The sequence below is a fragment of the Gregarina niphandrodes genome, assembly GCF_000223845.1.
Source record: "Gregarina niphandrodes unplaced genomic scaffold scaffold00002, whole genome shotgun sequence".
NCBI classification, from domain to species: Eukaryota; Apicomplexa; class Conoidasida; order Eugregarinorida; family Gregarinidae; genus Gregarina; species Gregarina niphandrodes.
Window position 1 is genome coordinate 112,399 of NW_011645774.1, and position 18,999 is coordinate 131,397.

At 56.4% G+C, this 18,999-nt stretch overlaps 9 protein-coding genes across 9 annotated transcripts; 3 read left to right on the forward strand and 6 right to left on the reverse strand.

The window, feature by feature from the left end:
• Positions 1 to 27: 27 nt before the first annotated feature.
• Positions 28 to 408, reverse strand: GNI_011040 (hypothetical protein; the record flags this gene model as incomplete). The annotated part of the gene is made up of 1 exon (XM_011130490.1): positions 28 to 408. The coding sequence occupies one exon, from the start codon at positions 406 to 408 to the stop codon at positions 28 to 30; it is 381 nt and encodes a 126-aa protein (XP_011128792.1).
• Positions 409 to 559: 151 nt separating this feature from the next.
• GNI_011050 (putative P-type ATPase) lies at positions 560 to 4,783 on the reverse strand (the record flags this gene model as incomplete). Its single annotated transcript, XM_011130491.1, has 1 exon — positions 560 to 4,783. The coding sequence occupies one exon, from the start codon at positions 4,781 to 4,783 to the stop codon at positions 560 to 562; it is 4,224 nt and encodes a 1,407-aa protein (XP_011128793.1).
• A 174-nt stretch (positions 4,784 to 4,957) lies between these two features.
• On the forward strand, positions 4,958 to 5,893 carry GNI_011060 (putative alpha-soluble NSF attachment protein; the record flags this gene model as incomplete). The annotated part of the gene is made up of 1 exon (XM_011130492.1): positions 4,958 to 5,893. The coding sequence occupies one exon, from the start codon at positions 4,958 to 4,960 to the stop codon at positions 5,891 to 5,893; it is 936 nt and encodes a 311-aa protein (XP_011128794.1).
• A 609-nt stretch (positions 5,894 to 6,502) lies between these two features.
• GNI_011070 (hypothetical protein) lies at positions 6,503 to 7,318 on the reverse strand (the record flags this gene model as incomplete). The annotated part of the gene is made up of 1 exon (XM_011130493.1): positions 6,503 to 7,318. The coding sequence occupies one exon, from the start codon at positions 7,316 to 7,318 to the stop codon at positions 6,503 to 6,505; it is 816 nt and encodes a 271-aa protein (XP_011128795.1).
• Positions 7,319 to 7,889: 571 nt separating this feature from the next.
• On the forward strand, positions 7,890 to 8,704 carry GNI_011080 (hypothetical protein; the record flags this gene model as incomplete). Its single annotated transcript, XM_011130494.1, has 2 exons — positions 7,890 to 7,965; positions 8,256 to 8,704. 2 exons carry the CDS (start codon positions 7,890 to 7,892, stop codon positions 8,702 to 8,704), a joined length of 525 nt encoding a protein of 174 aa, XP_011128796.1.
• Positions 8,705 to 9,037: 333 nt separating this feature from the next.
• On the forward strand, positions 9,038 to 13,721 carry GNI_011090 (hypothetical protein; the record flags this gene model as incomplete). Its single annotated transcript, XM_011130495.1, has 4 exons — positions 9,038 to 9,042; positions 9,271 to 10,100; positions 10,272 to 11,825; positions 11,926 to 13,721. The coding sequence occupies 4 exons, from the start codon at positions 9,038 to 9,040 to the stop codon at positions 13,719 to 13,721; spliced, it is 4,185 nt and encodes a 1,394-aa protein (XP_011128797.1).
• Positions 13,722 to 14,166: 445 nt separating this feature from the next.
• Positions 14,167 to 14,496, reverse strand: GNI_011100 (hypothetical protein; the record flags this gene model as incomplete). The annotated part of the gene is made up of 1 exon (XM_011130496.1): positions 14,167 to 14,496. The coding sequence occupies one exon, from the start codon at positions 14,494 to 14,496 to the stop codon at positions 14,167 to 14,169; it is 330 nt and encodes a 109-aa protein (XP_011128798.1).
• An 11-nt stretch (positions 14,497 to 14,507) lies between these two features.
• Positions 14,508 to 15,898, reverse strand: GNI_011110 (TAFII55 protein; the record flags this gene model as incomplete). Its single annotated transcript, XM_011130497.1, has 2 exons — positions 14,508 to 14,842; positions 14,986 to 15,898. The coding sequence occupies 2 exons, from the start codon at positions 15,896 to 15,898 to the stop codon at positions 14,508 to 14,510; spliced, it is 1,248 nt and encodes a 415-aa protein (XP_011128799.1).
• An 871-nt stretch (positions 15,899 to 16,769) lies between these two features.
• On the reverse strand, positions 16,770 to 18,047 carry GNI_011120 (arginine deiminase; the record flags this gene model as incomplete). The annotated part of the gene is made up of 1 exon (XM_011130498.1): positions 16,770 to 18,047. The coding sequence occupies one exon, from the start codon at positions 18,045 to 18,047 to the stop codon at positions 16,770 to 16,772; it is 1,278 nt and encodes a 425-aa protein (XP_011128800.1).
• Between the last annotated feature and the right edge of the window lie 952 nt (positions 18,048 to 18,999).

Genomic DNA, 18,999 nt, shown 5'->3' on the forward strand with positions numbered 1-18,999 from the left:
GTTTTATGTCCAGCTAAAAAACGGCCCCTACTTATTCTGTTCAGTGGTCTTATCTTTGCTCAGCTCTTTAGTCACTTGTCTTCTATGAGATTCCACAGCCTTCAAGAATTCAAGAGGATTTTCATATGAGTTCCCACGAACGAAAGCCACACCTTCCACTTTCTGGACACCAACTGGGTCGACGGCACCTCCATGAGAAGTGTCGTTCTTGCTGGTTTCAATAGCCTTGCTAGGGTTAGACATCTTAGCTTGAGACTCCGAAGCTTGAGACTCCTTGGGGGGTTCACGACATGCACCTGGAGCCATATGCCCCGACTCTGTGCCATATATACATACACTCCAACCCAGACCACCATCGAGCCCGACCGTCCCATACCAGTGACCTGTAGTTGTCTCTGACCCCTCCATTTCACCCCACCGTTCAATATGACCCACCGTTCGACATGACTTACAAACCAGTGCACCGCCTTCCAGAGGACGGTCAGGTCAGGTCAAGTCAAGTCGACGACCATGAGAAAGGTGACCAGCGACCAGTGCTCGCAAGCAGGTGGTGTTCGTGTCAGAATTCAGCCGCGTTTTGTGGAACAGATGATTTTCGGTGGATGGTAATGTGGTGGGAGCCGAGTGGAATTTTGACTGGTTCGCTAGCCCGCAATACAAGGGTCTCGTCGATAGGTTCGGGATCTTCGTGGGCGCTGGTGGGTTGGCGAGAGGCTGTGGGGGCTGGTTTTTTGTTGAGTACATGATTGGGATAATAATGGTGTCGATAGTAATATTTGCCAGTACATTCATCCCAAACGGCGGCGAGTAGACTCCAGCCGAGCGGAATGAGATATTGCCACCACTGTAGCGGCCAAAGGCTAAGGATGCTGTTCAGTCCGGGGATGATGATGACTAGGATGGTGAGAGCCAGACAGGCGGAGCAGAGCACATGCATTGCGCCGCTCCGATTGAATATTTTCCAACCCGCAATCCAACTACGAACAGTGTAGGTACGAATGATCTCGATCACCACGCAACACAGGAAGGACATTGACAATGCTATTTCACTTCCACGCATGAGCACAGTGTGGTTTTCATGACGGTACGACGCCGGCGGCACACACCAGCCGTACTCGTCCAGTATTTCGCATCCCGGCGCCGCGGCGGCTGCGCCGCCGGCGCCGAAGATGTCATCGGGTCGTAGCCAGTGGGTGTGTTTGCCCTTGGTGGCACCGAGGATCTGACGCATGGTGGTGCCGTCAAAGTAGTCCACGTTGGTCACCCAGCCGGAGAAGCCGTGGTCGAGGCGGTACTCCACATTTTGGCAGAAGTAGGCTTGGTAATCTGTGCGGCGGCATTGTCCATGGACTTGGGAGATGGTGACAACACCGTTGTTAAGGTACATGGCGAGTGCGAGATTAACGAGAACCAGCACACTTTCGACAAACGCGTGCGGAAGATTACCAAACAGCCACCAGTCCTTGGTCATAATGGGTTGGCCACTTGGGCGGGGTGGTTTACGCATATTATCAGGGTTGGCGGGCTCGACAGAGAGGCTGAGTGCCGGTAGCGAGGTCATGAGATTAAGGAACAAGATTTGGACGGCGGCGATGGGCATCATCATATCGCACAAAATGGCAGTCAGGAGGTAAATGACCTCGGCCGTATTGCAGCCGATCATGTAGGCGACGAAGGTCTGTATGTTACAGTAGATGCGACGCCCAATGTTGATGGCCGACACGATGGTAACAAAATTGTCATCCAGCAACACCAATTCACTCGCACCCTTGGCCACATCTGTACCCGTAATACCCATCGACACCCCGATGTCCGCTGCCTGCAATGCTGGGGCATCATTCACCCCATCCCCAGTCATGGCGACCACATGACCCATCCGCTGCAATGCTTTCACAATTGCAATCTTGTCCTCCGGCTGCGCACGCGCAAACACACTCGTACGCCGCACTATAGCGTCCACCTCGCGCGATGACCGGTGCGCTGCAAACGGGTCATCCCGGTCGTGCAACGCCGCACACATCGTCACCACACCCCCATGGTCCACGCCCGGACGGGCCGCACTACCGCGGTCCCCACTCTCGCTGTCCGTGCGCTCCGGACACCCTCCCTCGGTGGCGGTGCCCGGACTGTCTGAGGCTCCTCCGGTGACATCTGCTCGTCTGGCGACGTTCTCAGGGTTGTCCCTGGTGCCCGGCTCTGTAATGGCGATCTGGTCCGCGACTGCCTTCGCTGTGTTCACCTGGTCGCCGGTGATCATGATGACCTTGATGCCAGCAGACTTGCAACCAAGCACTGCTTCCCGCACACCCTCCTTAGGGGGATCGATGGATCCTACCATGCCTAGGAGAGTGAAGTCAAGCTGGAAGTAGCACTGAACCAACTCGTCTGCGTTGCCCGAGTGCGACACGATGCATCCCACCTGCGATGCACGGATCGGTACCAGCGCCAACGCCAGTACTCGCAATGCCTGGTTGGACATCCCCACGTTCGCTGCGGCCGCCGCTTCCAAGGAAATCCGGACGTCCGGTTCCGGTGAATACGTGCCCGGTTCTGCCGCGCTCTTCTTCAAACAACGCTTCACCTGCGCCAACAACTTCTCCGGCGCACCCTTTATCACCGCCACGTGCGTCACTGGATCTTCCTGTACCGTCCCGGCTGTGGCCGTCCCGGCTTTCCCAGTCGACTGGAAGCGAATGGTCTCGAATTTGTTGGGTTCAACAAGTTGGTGAAGAGTGGCCATGCACTTGCGGCTACTACTGAAGGCCACTTCCCCCTCCACCACGCGTGTGTATTCCTCCCGGGGGTCGCGGCAGCCGGGGAGGCTGCCCAGGCCACATTTAGCCGCGGCGACGACAATCGCGCCTTCGGACATGTTGCCCACAGTTTTCCATGTCTTCTCCTCTGATTCGACCAGCTTGGTCGTGTAGGAGTTGAGATAAAATGCCACCATGGCGCTGCGGGCGAGAGGACACAACCCCATCATCTCGTCCGCAGCGCTCACGTCCGTTGCGACTGAGCCGAAGTCCGGCCGGACGGACGTGGTCGCCTGAGCGCACAAAGCAGAAATGCGCTCCTTTACGTCCGCGTTCAACGCCTGACGTAGAAATAAGGACCCGTGAGGATCGAACCCGCGAGTCGGGTAAAACTGGAACTGACCTTCAGACTCAGTCGTAAAGACAACCAAGTCAGTCGCGGTCATCTTCCCTTCCGTCAACGTACCCGTTTTGTCGGAACAAATGACACTGCAACTCCCCAACGTCTCCACTGCCGGCAGTTTCCGTACGTTCGCCTGCTTCCGCATCAGTTCCGTACACCCGCGACTGAGACAGATAGTCACGACCAACGGCAACCCTTCCGGTATGCAACACACTGCGAATCCGACCCCCACCAGAATAATCTGCAACCACGATATGTGTGTGCACACACGTGTTTGATACACACGTGTTTGGAAGCGAATCCGTATTTGCACATCTGTTGCGGATCTGTTTTGTGCATCAGTGTAGAGATTTACGGCGAGTATTCGGTTCACGTCTGGGTGTGTGGGATCTTCATATTCGATGAGGATTGCGACGACGACAACGATGGCGAGGCAGATGACTGCTACACCTCCGATCCAACCGCCGAGTTTGTCTAATGCGGCTTGGAGGGGTGTTTTGTGCCCGGAGTGGTTGCATTTGCATTTGCCTTTTGCTTTGTCCGTTCGATGTCCGGCGAGGTGTGCGGCAATGCGTCCGACCTGTGTGTTCATTCCCGTAGCGTAGACTATGGCTTTTCCGCGTCCGTTGACGACGTTGGTTGAGCCGAAGCATAGGTTATCTGCGAAGGCGACATGCGGGTTTTTGCAGACGACGCCTTTATGTACTTCGTGTGGTTCGCCTGTGAGGATGACTTCATTGGTGCGCAGGTCAGAGGCTTCTACCACGCGTGCATCTGCGGCTACAGTGCAGCCGGTGGTGAGTAGGAGCACGTCTCCTGGTACGACGTCAGTGCTGTCTATAGTCAGTTCCTGTCCGTCCCTGACGACGTCGCAGGCGGGTGCAGCGAGTTGTGCCAAAGCGGCCATGGCATTCGAGGCCGAAGATTCCATGACCGTGGTCATCAGCGAGTTCACCAACACCACTGTGATGACCACCGCACCCTCCGCCCACTCCTGGAAGGCGAAGCAAACCACACCGGCCGTGAGCAGCAGCAAAATCACCGGCGCTGCTAACGACCGGAGGAATATAGAAAACGGGCTTTCACGAGGTACATCTGCCAGCTTATTGGGACCGTAGGTCACCAGATGTTCACGATATTGAACAACTGTCAACCCGCGATGTAAGTCCGACTTGAACTCCTCCACGATACGGACGGGAGGTTCCGCCGCACGAATGTTGAGTCCACTTGTCGGTTCCATAACCTCATGTTCCGCTTTACGCGACGCATCCCGAAAGGAGGCCGCCTCATATGACCGTGCATGCTGTAACAAGTCCGTTAATGTATACTGACTCGCTGCCAAGTCCTCAATTACTTGTCGCGCACCACCCGTATCAAAATCCAACAATGCCCCACTTCCCAACCCCGAACGCCCAGTCCGACTCTCCGTCCATGTCAACGCACCCGAAGACTCCACCTCACTCCGTTCTGCCACCCGCGAATTAGAACGGGCACACGCGCGTGCTCGAGCACGAGCACCTGCCGCGAACGATTCCGAATGCTCAGCCGAAATAGAATGCGCCACGGACGATCGGGCTACGGACGATCGGGCCACGGACGATCGGGTATCATTGACAATCATCGCCATCGCATAACTTTTTTTTACCCCCCAAACTGGCTGAAGAGTCACTGCTTGAACCTTGGCAGGTAATAACGGAGCAGCAGTAGTAGCGGAGCAGCAGTAGTAGCGGAGCAGCAGTAGTAGTGGAGCAACAGTAGTAGTGGAGCAACAGCCGTAGTGGAGCAGTAGTGGAGCAGCAGGATGGATTTGAAGGCGGTACAAGCATTGGAGCGTGAAGCGGAAGATTTGTGTCGGCCTTCGTTATGGAAGAAGTTGATGGGTGGAGTAAGTTACGATGAGGCAGCGGACAAGTATTTGCAGGCGGCGAACAGTTACAAAGTGAACAAGCAGTGGGTGGAGAGTGAGCGTTGTTTCGCGCGATCAGCGGAGATTGCGTTATTAGGCGAAGACCGTGTTTCGGCGGCGAATGCATATGTTGATGCGGGCAATATGGCGATTAAGACAAGTGCTAAAAGTGCGGAGTCATTGTATACGAAGGCTTGTTCTATTTACACGTCGGCGGGTCGTTTTGCTCAGGCGGGTAAGTTGATGAAGCAGTTGGCGGAAGAGTACAATAGTACGGATGTGTCTGCTGCAAAGTCGTTTTATAAGAAGGCGGCTGAGTACTACGACTTGGATGAGTTTAGTAAGAGTAATTACTCGCAATGTATAATGGCCTATGCTAACCTTGTAGCCACCGTTGACCGGGACTATGGTACGGCAATCCGGATTTATGAGGAAGAGGGCAATAAAGCACTTAAGAACACATTACTACAATATAATGCGAAAGAATGTTTCTTTAAGGCAGTCATACTTCACCTATGCCAAGAAGATGCCATCACCGCATCCGTAGCAATGGAACAGTATCGTAAACTAGACCCCCGTTTCGCTGAATCACGACTAGCCAAACTCTCTCAAAAAATATGCGAAGCCGTTGAAAAAGACGATGTAAAACTGTTCTCCCAAGCCGTCGCAGATTTCGATCACATCACACCACTTGACCAATGGAAAATTTCCATGCTGGCCGAAATCAAGTCTAAACTAACACCTCAACAAGAGGATCAGAAAGAAACACATACCGCCGCAATTCAGGCAGATGACTTCGTAGCCGTCTCCGGCGGGGTCGACTTAACTTGATGGGGAGCAACATCGGGAGGAAGAGCGCAGGGCCGTGCGCTGCAACAATGCCGCGGTCATGTGCTTGCACAACAACGACGAAGAATGAAAACGAGCGTCTAAAAGGAACAGTAACGAAATGAACGCATGCAGCGCTACGTAAACCACGCAACGCCAACAGACGACACTCCATCATGCCTACCTTGACAAGAACAGTAAAATGGAGGGAAAATTACGTGGAACGATCCTCCTGCGTCCGTAAGGACATACGTGTTCCCTGTCCTCTGCGCCAGGGAAGCACTGCTAGCATACTTCTGGTAGCGGATGAAGGTTTTCGGTCCGTGATATACCAAGAGAAATTCGGACAACTGTCTTTGCAGAAATTCGCAATGATAAAGATGCAAGCATGCAGAAATTTGCAATGTCACAAAGCGAATCAATCATATGCACGAATCACGAAGATAGACTCATAGAGAGGGTGACGAGGTAGTCATTCGGTGGTCGATGGAAAGGGTTACTCCGCCTCTTGCTCCTGCGTATCCCATAGAGAGACTAGTAATTTATTCATATTTTTCGGCAAACAAACACGTGTGTTTGTGAATAACAAAAAACACAATTTCATGAATATATTCATAAAGGTATTCTAACTGTAGTTCTGTATCCCTGTGGATGCACGTTGCTTAGTAGTTGGTTGGTTTTCGTAGGTGCGCTTGGGCAAGGTGCGGGTGGGCACCTTTGTGGTGCACATTTTTCTGGGATGTAGTCATGGTGGTTGGCCGGGATCTCGAATGCCCAGCAGCCTGGGTTGCAGGAGGCGGCCTCGGAGTGATTGTGTGTGACTGAGATGGCCTTATCCTCTTTGCGGCCGGTGATATTAAGACTGCTGCCGAGGACGGAGGCGAGGTTGCGAACGACCTTGAGGATTGGCTCCAAAAAGTCGTCGCACCCTGCACCATCCATGACCCAGTTGGGTTCATGGCCGTCGAGGTCGATCGAGGTCACGTCCGAAAGGCTCACGGGACTTGCTTCCTGCGTTGGAGCCAGTTGTCTGGCGAGGTCCGGAGGAGTGAGTGGTCTGAAAGCGGATGGTGCAGATCTTGCACCAAATATGGAGGCGGGTGTGGCGTCACCATCTTGCTCCACATAGGACCTGAGGTGTTGTTTGATACCGGATATGGTATCAGATTCTTGCGGATGGTTCCTTTCAAGTTGGTTGAGCACCTGAAGCACGGGGTGAAGCAGTTGCTGCTTCCCCGATGCTGCAGGCGAAGGTGCAGCCGAAGGTGCACCCGAAGGTGCAGCCTCCAACTTAGCCCGAGTGGACAAGTCCGCCCAACGGGGCGCCGGTTTGGGTAGAGTCGAACGCAGAACTATGGTTTCCGGTTCGGTATTCATGCTGTTGTGCGGGGTACGGTTGAACTGTCCTCCACAGCACTTGCGAGTCATCGTTCAGGTGCACGCTTGTGTATCTCAGACCCCCCTGCACCCGCATGCAGACTTCGGCAAGCAAACAAGGTAGGCCCGATGAAGACAGCAGCCAGCACCGAGTTGCAGTCGCGAAACTGTTCGCGACTTAATCTCCTAACTGCACAGGACCATGGACGGCTACGGTGGAGGGCCTAGCCTTCGGGCTTCCGACCAACACCCGGTGCCTAACCCGGACATCCTCGTGCGTCAGGTCCCAGCGCCGGGGACAATGGAGGACTAGAGTGGTACACCGGTAGTAGGCTAGCCGTCCAGCGTCGATCGCGCCCTCGTTGTCAGCGGGTTTCCGTCCACCAAAGCTCCGCCACATGGCTTGAAGTGATTCCGTCCGAGTCGCCAGGAATATCACAAAGCTACCGTTTTTCCGGAGCGTGCACTGTTCCTGGAGGGCGTCCCACCTCGAGTCGGAACGGTGCACCGCCGGCCCTTTCTCCAGCTAGCCTCCTTTGGATGGCTGGCTCCGATAGCAGGCAAGCGGCTGCACCTGGATGGCTGCGTGGTGATGAGAGGACGGTGGTGATCTTCGCCACATATGTCGCCGACGCGAGGGGATATTGCCTTAGCGGACGAGGTGTCCATGAAACGTGACACGGCTGCCGACCCCAGTGGTAAATCCGGCGAGTCAAACCAGCCCTGCCGGCCCAGGGGTTCGCGAACAAGGGTTGTTAAGAACTCAGTCTCGGACTTCGGTCTTAGGACTTCGGTCTTTGGATTGCGGTCTTCGGACTCCGGTCTTCCGACTTGAATTCTAGAGCAGCTCTCGGCGGTGCAACTTGGATCCCTGTGCGCCCCTACCCTGCATGATCCCCACCCCCACATCGGGCTGGACTTCTGTATCGAAGGACGGCCCGGTATCCTATGCGTTGGTTCGTCTGTTGGAGGGTCTTCTTCTTTTTAGGTGCGCGGTTCCAAGACGAACGACACGAAAATGAAACCACAGGCGAACCGATAGGTCTCGGAAAGTCCGTGAGCGTATCATACCTACCCGGACTCAGTGCGGAACAAGTCACTCAGATGAGAAACGACACACGCCAAGAAATTAACAATGTTACCAAGACCACGGCGGAGGCATTACATCGGGGCAATACTCTAACGGAAAAGAAGTCCGCCTGGCCTTTCGACATCTACCAAGCCACACTACTCTTCCCCGTCGATTATAAGTATTGGGAACGCGACGTCCAAACAAGTGTCGGTCCCTCCAAGTGCATTGCCATGCACGCACACGCATATACTCCTGACGGTCAACAAGTGGCGGCCGATCAGGTCTTCCATCGACACTCCATGAAGGAGGCACACCGTCTGGCTTACCAGGCTTACATGAAGGAGCTCAACAAGAGCGGTTTTTAATCTCTATGTTGAACCTATAGTCATCTATATCATTCTCAGAATATTACATCATCATAACTTCTTCACCGGATCCAACTGCCACCCGATCAATCCTCTGAGTTCCAATCCCCTGAGTTCCAATCCCCTGAGTTGACTGAGCGCCGAGACTTGGAAGTTTCCCGAGTAGGTAAGAAGCTTAGCTCTTTTAATTTTAAAGGTCATGTTCGGCCGCGGGGTCCTCCACCAGTAGGTTTGGATGGGTACACTCACGGTGTGACCACGCGTGCTTATGATGACAGATTCACTTAGATTGTTTTTGCTAGGCCCCGTATTCAAAAACGTCAATCACAATTTATGGAGTAAGTGCAGATGCACCACTATAGCCAGATTGTACAAGCACGGTACCGCGACCTACACGAAGAAAGGTACCTCCCTACGCCCCTCCCTGCGCGTTCCCGGGCTACATCATTGTCAAGCATACTTCCAGACGCCTCCGCAGTTGACTGAGGTCCCACCAGTTGGTAGCTGGCACCTGAGCGCAGGCGTGGAGGCGATTTTTCGACGCCTGGTCACACTTTGTATGGTAGACAGCGAGATCTGCGTAAGCCGACCAATGGAGTTCTGATTAGGCATCACAGTGCGACTTCCATCGGGGGCAGTAGTCCGAACAACAATGGCCATGCTGCTTCCGGGCACTCCGCTTCCGGCACCGGGTCTCCACAAGAAGTTTGTACGCCTTCCTTCGCAAGCGAACGTGTGTGCTCTTACCACATCGAGCGAAGATTTAAGCGGAAAGTGCGGGACGTGCACACCCCCTGTCCCTTCACGCCAGCCGTTCAGGATACGGCCACTACGCCTGCCACCGCTGTGCCTTGCGACGGCCTTCTGTACACCTCGCCTTCTTCCGAGTCGCCGGACAACTCCGGACGGACGCCTGCTTCGGACCTGCGGTCGCAACCGGCGCAAGACCCGGCGGGGTATCCTACATTCGACCACCGGCCCGTAGACTACCGGAATGTGACAGACTACCGAACAGAAGCAAATGGACCGATAGAAGGACCCCGATCTGTAGGCCACCGGTCTGTGGGTCATCGATTACACAGACGATATACACCGAGCCAGACAAATGGCACGGATCACACGAGGCCTCGGTCGAACGACGAGCGGCCACACTTCCGACCGGTAGACCTCATCCCGCCACCGGCCACTGTCGAGGACGCGTCCAAGTTTGCCGAGGTCGCCAAACTGGCCGACTTCCTGCCTAGGAAAACCGAGCACAGTCGCCTGGAACTGCAGCAGCCCACGGACGCTCTCCCGCGGCTACAAGGCGCCCCCGTCCTGTCCCGAGACGGCTTCGGAATGAGGCCGCTGGACGCCGCGCAGACCACGTCTGTTTCCTGGTTTCCTCTCCCCGGCGGTCACCCCCTCCAGGTAACACACACTCTGCAGGGCGCACACACTCTGCAGGGCGCACACACTCTGCAGGGCGCACACACTCTGCAGGGCGCACACAGCCTGCAGGGCGCACACACTCTGCAGGGCGCACACAGCCTGCAGGGTGGACACGGTCTCTCAGTTGTGGCATCAGCTGGCGGCGCCTTCGACAGCTCCTGCTTGAGCCGGGATGGGTCTGCGGGTAAACTGTCCAAAGCTGATGGCGACCCGCAGTTAGGGCACCGGACCGGGGACGGCTTGGTGAGTGGCAGTCTTATCGCTCCAGACGGGCTGGCTGGCGGCGCACTCGTGATTCCCGACGCTATCGGGGCGGCTGGGGAAGTCTATGCGTCTGTCGAAGTGTATCCGTCAGTGGACGGATACCATCCTGTTGAAGGATATCCTCCGGTGGCTGAAGGTTACCCCGCCGCGGTTGAAGGATACCCCGCCGCGGTTGAAGGATACCCCGCCACGGTTGAGGGATACCCTCGGGTTGAAACATATCAGTCGGTCGAACCTTACTTCCGGGTTGAAGGATATGGTGCGATCGAACTGGAGACTTACCCCTCGGAACCTTACCCCGCGATCGAAGGCTACCACGCTGCCGAGATGTACCCGCCCGTGGACGTGTACCAAGCGGTGGACTTGTATCGTGCAGCGGACGTGTATTCGACTCCCGGAGACCCTGCGCTGGTCGGGGCTGTGAGTCCCTCGACGGTGATGGGGCCCTCGTCGGCAAACTCGGCCACGGTGCCCATGTCCCCCACGCTCATTGCCGTCCCGGGCTCACGGGGTGAGATCGCCTCTCCACTCGTGGGGTCTGTGCAACACATGTCCGGCCCCTCCCCGGACCGCGACCTCACGTACCAACTGGCCAGTCCGCGGTCTCTCCCGCGGTCTCCGCCAAGGTCCCCGGCTCGATCCCCGTCCCGGTCACCACGCTCAATACCGCGGTCCCCACCGCCACTGGTCAGTGACTCGGTGAGAGACTCGGTGAGAAACTCCGTGCGAGATTCCGTACGGGATTCCGTGCAAGACTGCGTGCGGGATTCCGTAACGCAAACACGAGACTCTGTGACAGCCTCGTCGATGGAGTCTGTAACGGACCAAGCGACTGGAGTGCAAACGTCGATGGAGACTAGCACACCGCGAGGCTCGGCTGCGAGTCTGGAGGGATTGGTGCTGGAGGAGTTACGCACGCCGGACCCTCTGGAGGAGCCTACCGGCTTGCTCTCTGGCGAGCCGGGGTCGGGCGACCCCGCCTTTGAACCCGGTCTGAATGGGGTGCGCGAATCCGTGCTACACGAACCCGTGCTACACGAACCCGTACTTGGCGGTGACTGTCCCAAGGCGATGGACGAGTACTTGCAAGCGTTTGAAGAGGAGGAGGCTTCTCTCGAATGGTCTGCGGACGCTTGCATACTCCCCCCGTTCCCCAACTTTTTACATCGGGACCAAGTGTCTCTAGAGGACTACACAGCCCTCGTCCTCGCTGTGAACGGCATTCCCTTGACCAAGAGGAGCGGGAAACTGGCCTTATACAGCGGGAACACAGAGCAGCTGTTTAGAGACAGGGATCTCGAGTTTCGACAACAGTACGAGAATAAATGGACAGACATGAACGCAGAGGTCTGTAAGGCATGGCCGTGGTTCTCCAGGAGCACCGTCTACCAAACCTCAGACACGGAAATGTGTTCTTGGTTCACCAGTACGATTCCTACCCCATCCCGGCTCATTTCCTGGCCCCACTCACTCCCCATTACCGTTCATTCCACACACCCCCATTGCACATACCCTCTTCTTGTTAGGTCGTGGTGAGATTGCAATTCAGACTCAGCTTTTAAACCATATCGTTACTGGTTCAGGTAAACGGGACGCCATCCAGAACTGTTACAAGACGATTGAAAGCTTGAGCCAGTTGTGCGATAGTACGAAGTACGAAGAGGAGCGTCGCATCCAGAACTTATTGCGGCGATTTTTGGAACATTTAATTACGATATATTTAGCTGACATTTTGCCGGCGCATCATAACCCCAAGTTGGAAGACGTCTTGCTAACGTTGGAGGACCTGGACGGGGACGTGAGTCTCCTGACCTGGTGCGTGCTCCTTTATCCGCGCTACACGGAACTGGTATTGGATTCCTTCTGGGACTGGCTGGAAACGCGACTCAGCCCGACGCGGCGCTCCACCGGAGGTGCCACTCGCAAGACCGGCGCTGATGACGCTCTCCTCAACGACGGCCTCCCCAAGGACGGCCTCAAGGACAGCGACCGAATTCGAAACACCGACCGCAACGGCGACTCAGATTCCGACTCGGAGTCTCCGTCAATTCCGATTGACCGAATCACGACGTTGATGACGGACATGCACTTGGTGCCGGGCGAGATAAACGAAGACGACTTGGCTGAAATCTGGACGTCGGTCGGCGTAGCCTGTTCGACGAACCAAATGCGCGCGTATTCCGCTGGGACGGCGCACGTCTCGGCGCCCGGCCACGGCCAGACGTTGCGCCGAGAACAGTTCGTGGTCGCGCTCAGTCACGTGCCCTTTAACACTCCCGACTTCCGGATCTCGCCGCTCCACGATGAGGAGGTCGGACTCAGCGTCGACGATCTCATGGCCGCCGTCCTGCGCGCCGCCGACGACATCGTCGACGTCGTCGTCCGACGCGCAGCCGGAGAAGCCGAACAAGCCGAACAACTACTCTCCCAACGGCGCGTCCAAGTCACCTTCACCGCCGGCACCGCCACGCGCACCCAAAAGCAACTCAACGCACGCAATCCTGACTTCGCCGTACAGGACTTCCTCGCCAGCTACATGATCTCTTGCGAAGAAATACAATCTCTCCTGGCACTAGACGTTCTAGACCAACCACTCATCGCTGTCGCAGCCGACCCGCACGCCGTATGTCCCAATCTCCGTGTCATACAACTCGCACTCCAGCTCCTCATCACCGCCACCTGCGCCTCAATGTCCAGCGCAGAGAAATTCACACTCCGAAACCCCATGGGCCCCCTCGCGATCGAAGTCAAGGAACAAGACGTGCTCGCACGCTCCCGTCTCGTCAATATACCCGTCTGCGGCCCTCACAACCTCCCTCCCTCCGGCGGCGCTCCCGCCCACGACTTGACGACCGCCCACCACGACCTGAGCGCCCACCTCCAAGACCCTCGGGCCGAGACGGACGCCCGGACGCCTGCCGTGCTTGACAAGTGCACCTTCGTCGTCCGTGCCGCCAGCGAAGTGGACGCTTGCATCGCACACCGACGCCAAAAAGCCATGGACGTTCTGAGCAACTCGTTCCAGCCCACAAACTCGCCCGAAAGCCCCGCAGCCCAACAAGTCGATTCCGCCCCGCCTGAGGAGACACGTGTACACTTATCCAATGACACCCACCTCAAGGCCTTCGTCCTGCTGCACTCCGCCGAGTGCCTCATCGAAAGCGCACGCGTCATGGTCACACCTCACAAGAAATTCCCCAAACCCGCCGTCCCGCTCAATAGCGACGGCCTCCACACAGGAGGTAAGCACACTCATCACTCACACCACTCTCTGCAGACCCACAAACCTGGACCGACTTCTGGACCCAACACAACAACCTAAACGAATTCGCCGCCGGCGGACCGCTCCGGTGGAGCTCCCTTGTGCTGCTCGCGAGACTCTATCCGCTCATAAGGCCAAACATTTTCTATTGACTTAATGAAAGTCGGTGATTCTCCAACTACCAAGCAAGCAGCGAGTATTTTATGGAGTCAGCGTCTCTGTCCCCAACAGCGAGCGCCTCGTTCCCGCCGCATCCGCCTCAAGCAGCCTCTGCCCCAGAAAGCCTGTTCGCTTACCGCTATAATCGCCCCGTGCGACAGGAAGTTGCGCTTCTTGGCCACAGTGAGCAACTCGCGCACGGAGTCCATGTCTGCCCGCGTCCCGAACTCGATCAGGAACTCTGCTCGGCTACAACACAACATGTGTGGCCACGACGCAAGCTGCGCAGACCCCAGGGTCAGAGTCGTTCGTGCATATCCAGCCACCGCTGGGTTAGCTGAGGTGCTTACAGAACAAGATCCGCTTCGTCTTTCATCCTTATCCAGCAAGCACGCAGATTGATCAGGTCATGTTCCTTAATTTTGCGACTTTGTTCACAGTACCAGAGAAAGGGCGTCAAGATCTCGACCTGGCGCATGAGTTGTTGGCCGGTAGCGACATCCTCGAAGACACGCTTGGGGTAGAGGAAGTAATTTTCCTGGGTACAGGCCGCCTTGTAGGCCGTGACGTATGTCTGCAGCAAGTGCTTGGCGCTCCGTGTGGGCGGCGGCTTCTCGCTGTGCTGTCTACGCTGTTCGCTTAGCTGTCTGGGCTTCTCGGTCGACTGTCTGGGCATGATTAAAAAACCTACTCCGGCTCCTCCAGGACGGCGCCCGAGAAAAAGTCGTCCTCGATGTCGCGCTCCAGGATCTGCCGTACCGCGGACTCCGCCAGCTCGTTGAACTCCTGCTCCAGCGCCATACGTCCTGCCTGGTCGTCGCCCCCTACACCGGCCGCAACCATCTCCTCACCCGTCGGCTTGCGGTCCTTGCGACGCTTCACTGCGGTCTTGTCCTCGAGGAAGTGCTTCTCGTCCAACGTGTGGTCGTCCCCGAACAACTGATCACTAAGGTCGCTCGCCGCGTCATCGAACAAGTCTGTCGCCTGCTCGCCAATTACCTTTACAATCTTTTGCTCGTTGTCTGCAGAACACTTGGATCTATGTACTAACACGGGGTGGAGAACACGGGACGAGGTGGAGAACACGGGACGGGGTGGAGAACACGGGAGGAGTACGGAGTGGGGCGAACTCGAAGAGGGGGGGCGAAATGTGGACGGGGTTTACTGCTGAGCACGGCTTGCGCGTTGGGTACTGTGGTGTTGGGTTTGAGAGCTTCTTCGAGCATGAAGGCTTCGAGGGCAGAATGTACATCGAGTTCGGCCCACTCCATGCGGCCGCGTTTAAGTATGCTGAGCATGGCCATTTCGCAGGCGCGGATTTCGGCCTTGGTTGCAACGCTGTAATCGCGGGTGCGCTCTTCGCGGAAGAGTCTCAAAGGCGCGGTGACGCCACTGGGATTGAGCCAGGGGCAACGCGGGAGTGTAAGTGCGTGTTCGTCCAGGCGATTGCGTTCAGCGCGCGGCATGAACTGTTCGATGCAGACATGGTCATTGCGTTCGGCGGAGATGTCCACGGGGAACGTATGGCGCTCCTCCTCAGCGAAGGTTACGACCATCAATTGCGAGATGTTGGCCGCCTTAAATAATAGGTCCTGGTCCAACGACTTGTAAGCCTCCATCACCGTCGGCAACTCCGTCAACAATCCGGTCAACTTGAGCGTAAATTGCGCCTTGCGCGACTCCGCCTCTGTCTGCGCCGGGTGCTGCTCCAAGTCCAGGTACGGGTGCCAGAGCTTGATCATTGCCACATCCTCGTCGCTATACAAATCCACCTCGACCGCAAAACAACGAAAATCCTCACGGAACGTCGGCGTAACCCGCAGACCCAGCGGCAAAGGCACCACCGTGGAATTGAGACCACTCAGCTTCTCAAAGTCCTCCGAGATGCGACTACGCAATATGCCCGCCACTCCAGGTGGGAAACGCACACAACTCACTAAGTCCAACGGACTCCCCCATGGACGCAGGTTCAGGACCTCATGCGCCACGCCCTCCGACGGGTGCAGGTCCACCGCCGGAATCAACCCCTTGCGTAGGTTCCGGTGCGACTCACCGGCCACCAATTCCACCCGCTTCATTTCTCGCCCGAAAATTGCCCAAGTCGCTTCGCCCGACGTGTCTGCACACTCGTCGCCTTCACCGGCGTCGCTGTCTTCCGGCGCGACCGGCTACTCGGCGACCGACCGCCCGGCAGTGAGGGCTCGATCCCGGGAGACTCGGTCCCGGAGGGCGCGGCCAACTCACCCGAAGAAGCGGCCCGGACTACCTCTGCCCCCACTGTCCGAATTGCCTCCTCCTGCGAGACCCGACGCCGGGTGATTTTCACTGGAGACGACTCGGGCGTCATCCACTTTGCGACTTGCTCCACCACCGCCTTAACACGTTCATGGGGCGTTGTCGACCAATGCTCGTCGGCCCCCGGCGCTCTCAAACAGAGAGCATGCCAATCGAATTTCAGTGCTGGCAGCTCGTCCAGCAAATAAAAGAACGATGCCACCACGGCGCCGTGGAAAACCATATCGCGAACGACCGTCGGAATGCCTAAAGAATCTGAAGTTGGCACTGTTCGGCCCATACCTAGAATAACCGAACTTATCAACGGCCCCACGCCGCTCACATCCAGAAGGCGGTACACTGACCAGCCTATCCATTCTCTAAAATACGCGTGCGGAGAGCCGAGAGATATCAGAATGCTAAAACAATCCATAATTCGGTCCATCATGTACGAAATACCGCTGAACACGAGAAGGACAGTGGTACATTCCAATAGGCGGCCTATCTGTATCACGAATATTCATCAGAGACCCAAACTCACCGAAGAGGGATCGCATATCTTCATAATCTTAACTTGTTCGGATTGAGCACACGTGTGTGTGCGCTTCAATTTTTTTCTCTGTACAAGATCTACTTCAACTGAAAAAAACCCAGACCTCCAAAAAGTTTGAAAATCTAGTCTCTAAAAATGGGACAGGTCATGCAGTGGGGGCCGCCACGACCTCTGCCGAGCTCTGAGCCGTCCACCTCGATAACGGTGACTCCTTTTTCGCGTAGAGCTCGATTGGCGTTGAGGTTACGGTTGTAGGCCACAACAACGCGCGGGCGGACAACAACCAGATTATATCCATCATCCCATTGTTCCCTTTCGTTAGTGAAGGGGTCGGTTTGTACGTCAACAATGTCGAGACCATTTGGGAGTCCTAGCGCTGCGGCAATCACGTTGTACATGGATTCACCGTCATGTTTGGTGTGTTGCAGCACTTGACCATCGTCTGAATGGTAGGTGACGCATCGGATTGTGTCGGTGACAGGTTTATACGCGATTGCGAGATCCTTGTCCACAAAGTTGAAAACAGTGTCGAGGTGCATACAGCTTCTGGCTTCGGGCATGATGCAAGCTATGACCTTTGTGATGGTCGAGTTCTTCGCTAGGAGGAGCCGTGCAACCTGTTCGAGTCCTTGTTGCGTGGTGCGTTCTCCGACTCCGCAGAGTACGACGCCGTTTCCGGCGACCAGAACATCGCCGCCTTCGAAGGTAGCCTGGGAGCAGTCCGAGTCGTCGGTGGACAGGCTGCTGTGGGAGGCTTCTTTTCGCAAAGCAGTGTTCCAGATGCCGGCGCCTTCGAACCTCGGGTGGTGCTCCCAGATCTTTTGGAGCAGGTAGGTTTCCTGGCTGCGCACCGGAATGTTCATACGCGAAACCAGAACCTTGTCATCAATCCAGATGCTGGTGTCTCTCTGGAACTGCATGTTAGGCAGGGGCGCCAGCAGCATTCGGGGAGTCTGCGGGCCGTCTCTGTCGGAGTTGATTCCGCATTTCACGAGGGTTTCCTCGTCTAATTCGAAGCTGGCCACTCCGCCCGTGATATGTTCCACACATGTGCGCGGCGAATCCAGAGCCAGAAACCATTTCCGCAGAGCCGCGCGCGCCTGTATGTTATCAATGAAACTCAGACGGTAGTCGATCGTTGGTACCAACGCTTCCTCCCGCTTATGACGAAAGATCCATTCCAAGCAGTCCTTCAGCTCCAGCACCTCTACGTCTTCGGCCTCCAACTTTCTCTTCAGGTCGCGGTGGTCGGCAATCGCCTTTTCCACCCACAGCACGTCATCGTACAGGAATCCGTGACAGTTTCCCGGAGTCAACCGCTTGTGCGCCAAGGAAGGCTCCGACACCAGCACTGTACGCAACCGACCGTGCTCACTTCGCACTCCGCACCGCTTCGCCATTTTATTTCACAAAAAAATATGCTAAATAAGTTATATCCGGCCTCTATTTGCAGAAGATCTAAGCTCGTACTGAGCACCTTTCTCCGGCACCTTTCTCCAATCACTGGGCCAGCCGGCACCATGTTAAACCTCCCCGGCACCTCTTAACCCCTCAGCACCCTCGTAACCCCCGACACCCTCGTAACGCCTGGTACCATGCTCTTCGTACGTTTTGCCTGGTATCATGCTCTCCGTACGTTCTGCTTTCCGCATACTTCGAGTCGAATGGGGTAATCCAGTGGGGTGGACGTTACGCAGGATTGGATGCACCTGTGGCAGTGGTGTGGTGGCGCACGTCTGGCACGCGTATGCACATGGCAGGACTGTTGCCTCGTAGGCTAGTAGTGGTTGTACGGACCCTACTCTTCGTCGAGATGCCACGCAGCGCTGGTCGCTGGCAATCTCCCATCTAGCGCGACTCAGCGTTTCCCCGCGGCTGCAGGAGCGTGGCGGGTACAACCGTCACATCCGCAAGCATGACAGCTTGGACGACGATGGTCCCTTGAGGCCCAGGAGCGGCTCGCCCTGGATCCCGTCGCCCAGCCATGCCTCGCGCTCTTCATCTCCCCACGCGAACAAGCGGGCACCAACACAGTCGACTCATTCCCCTGACACTATACCCAAATCAATCCCTTCCCCTTCCCCCTCCCCCTCCGACCAGCCGGACCGGGCGCGTCCACCACGACCACACCAACCCGACTACCGGCCGCCGACACGAGGCAGCAGAAAGCCGCAACTTTCACCCGACTCAGCTGCACCGGACCCATCCGGCAGGGCGCTGACAACTTGGGTCGACTCAGGCGGTCATGACTCAGGTCGCCGTGGTCACTCCCCAGGCGGACGGGGTCACCACCAGGTGGAGCGAGAACAGCGGAGCATTCGTTTGAGAGAAAACGGACCGCGCGAAGTAGTC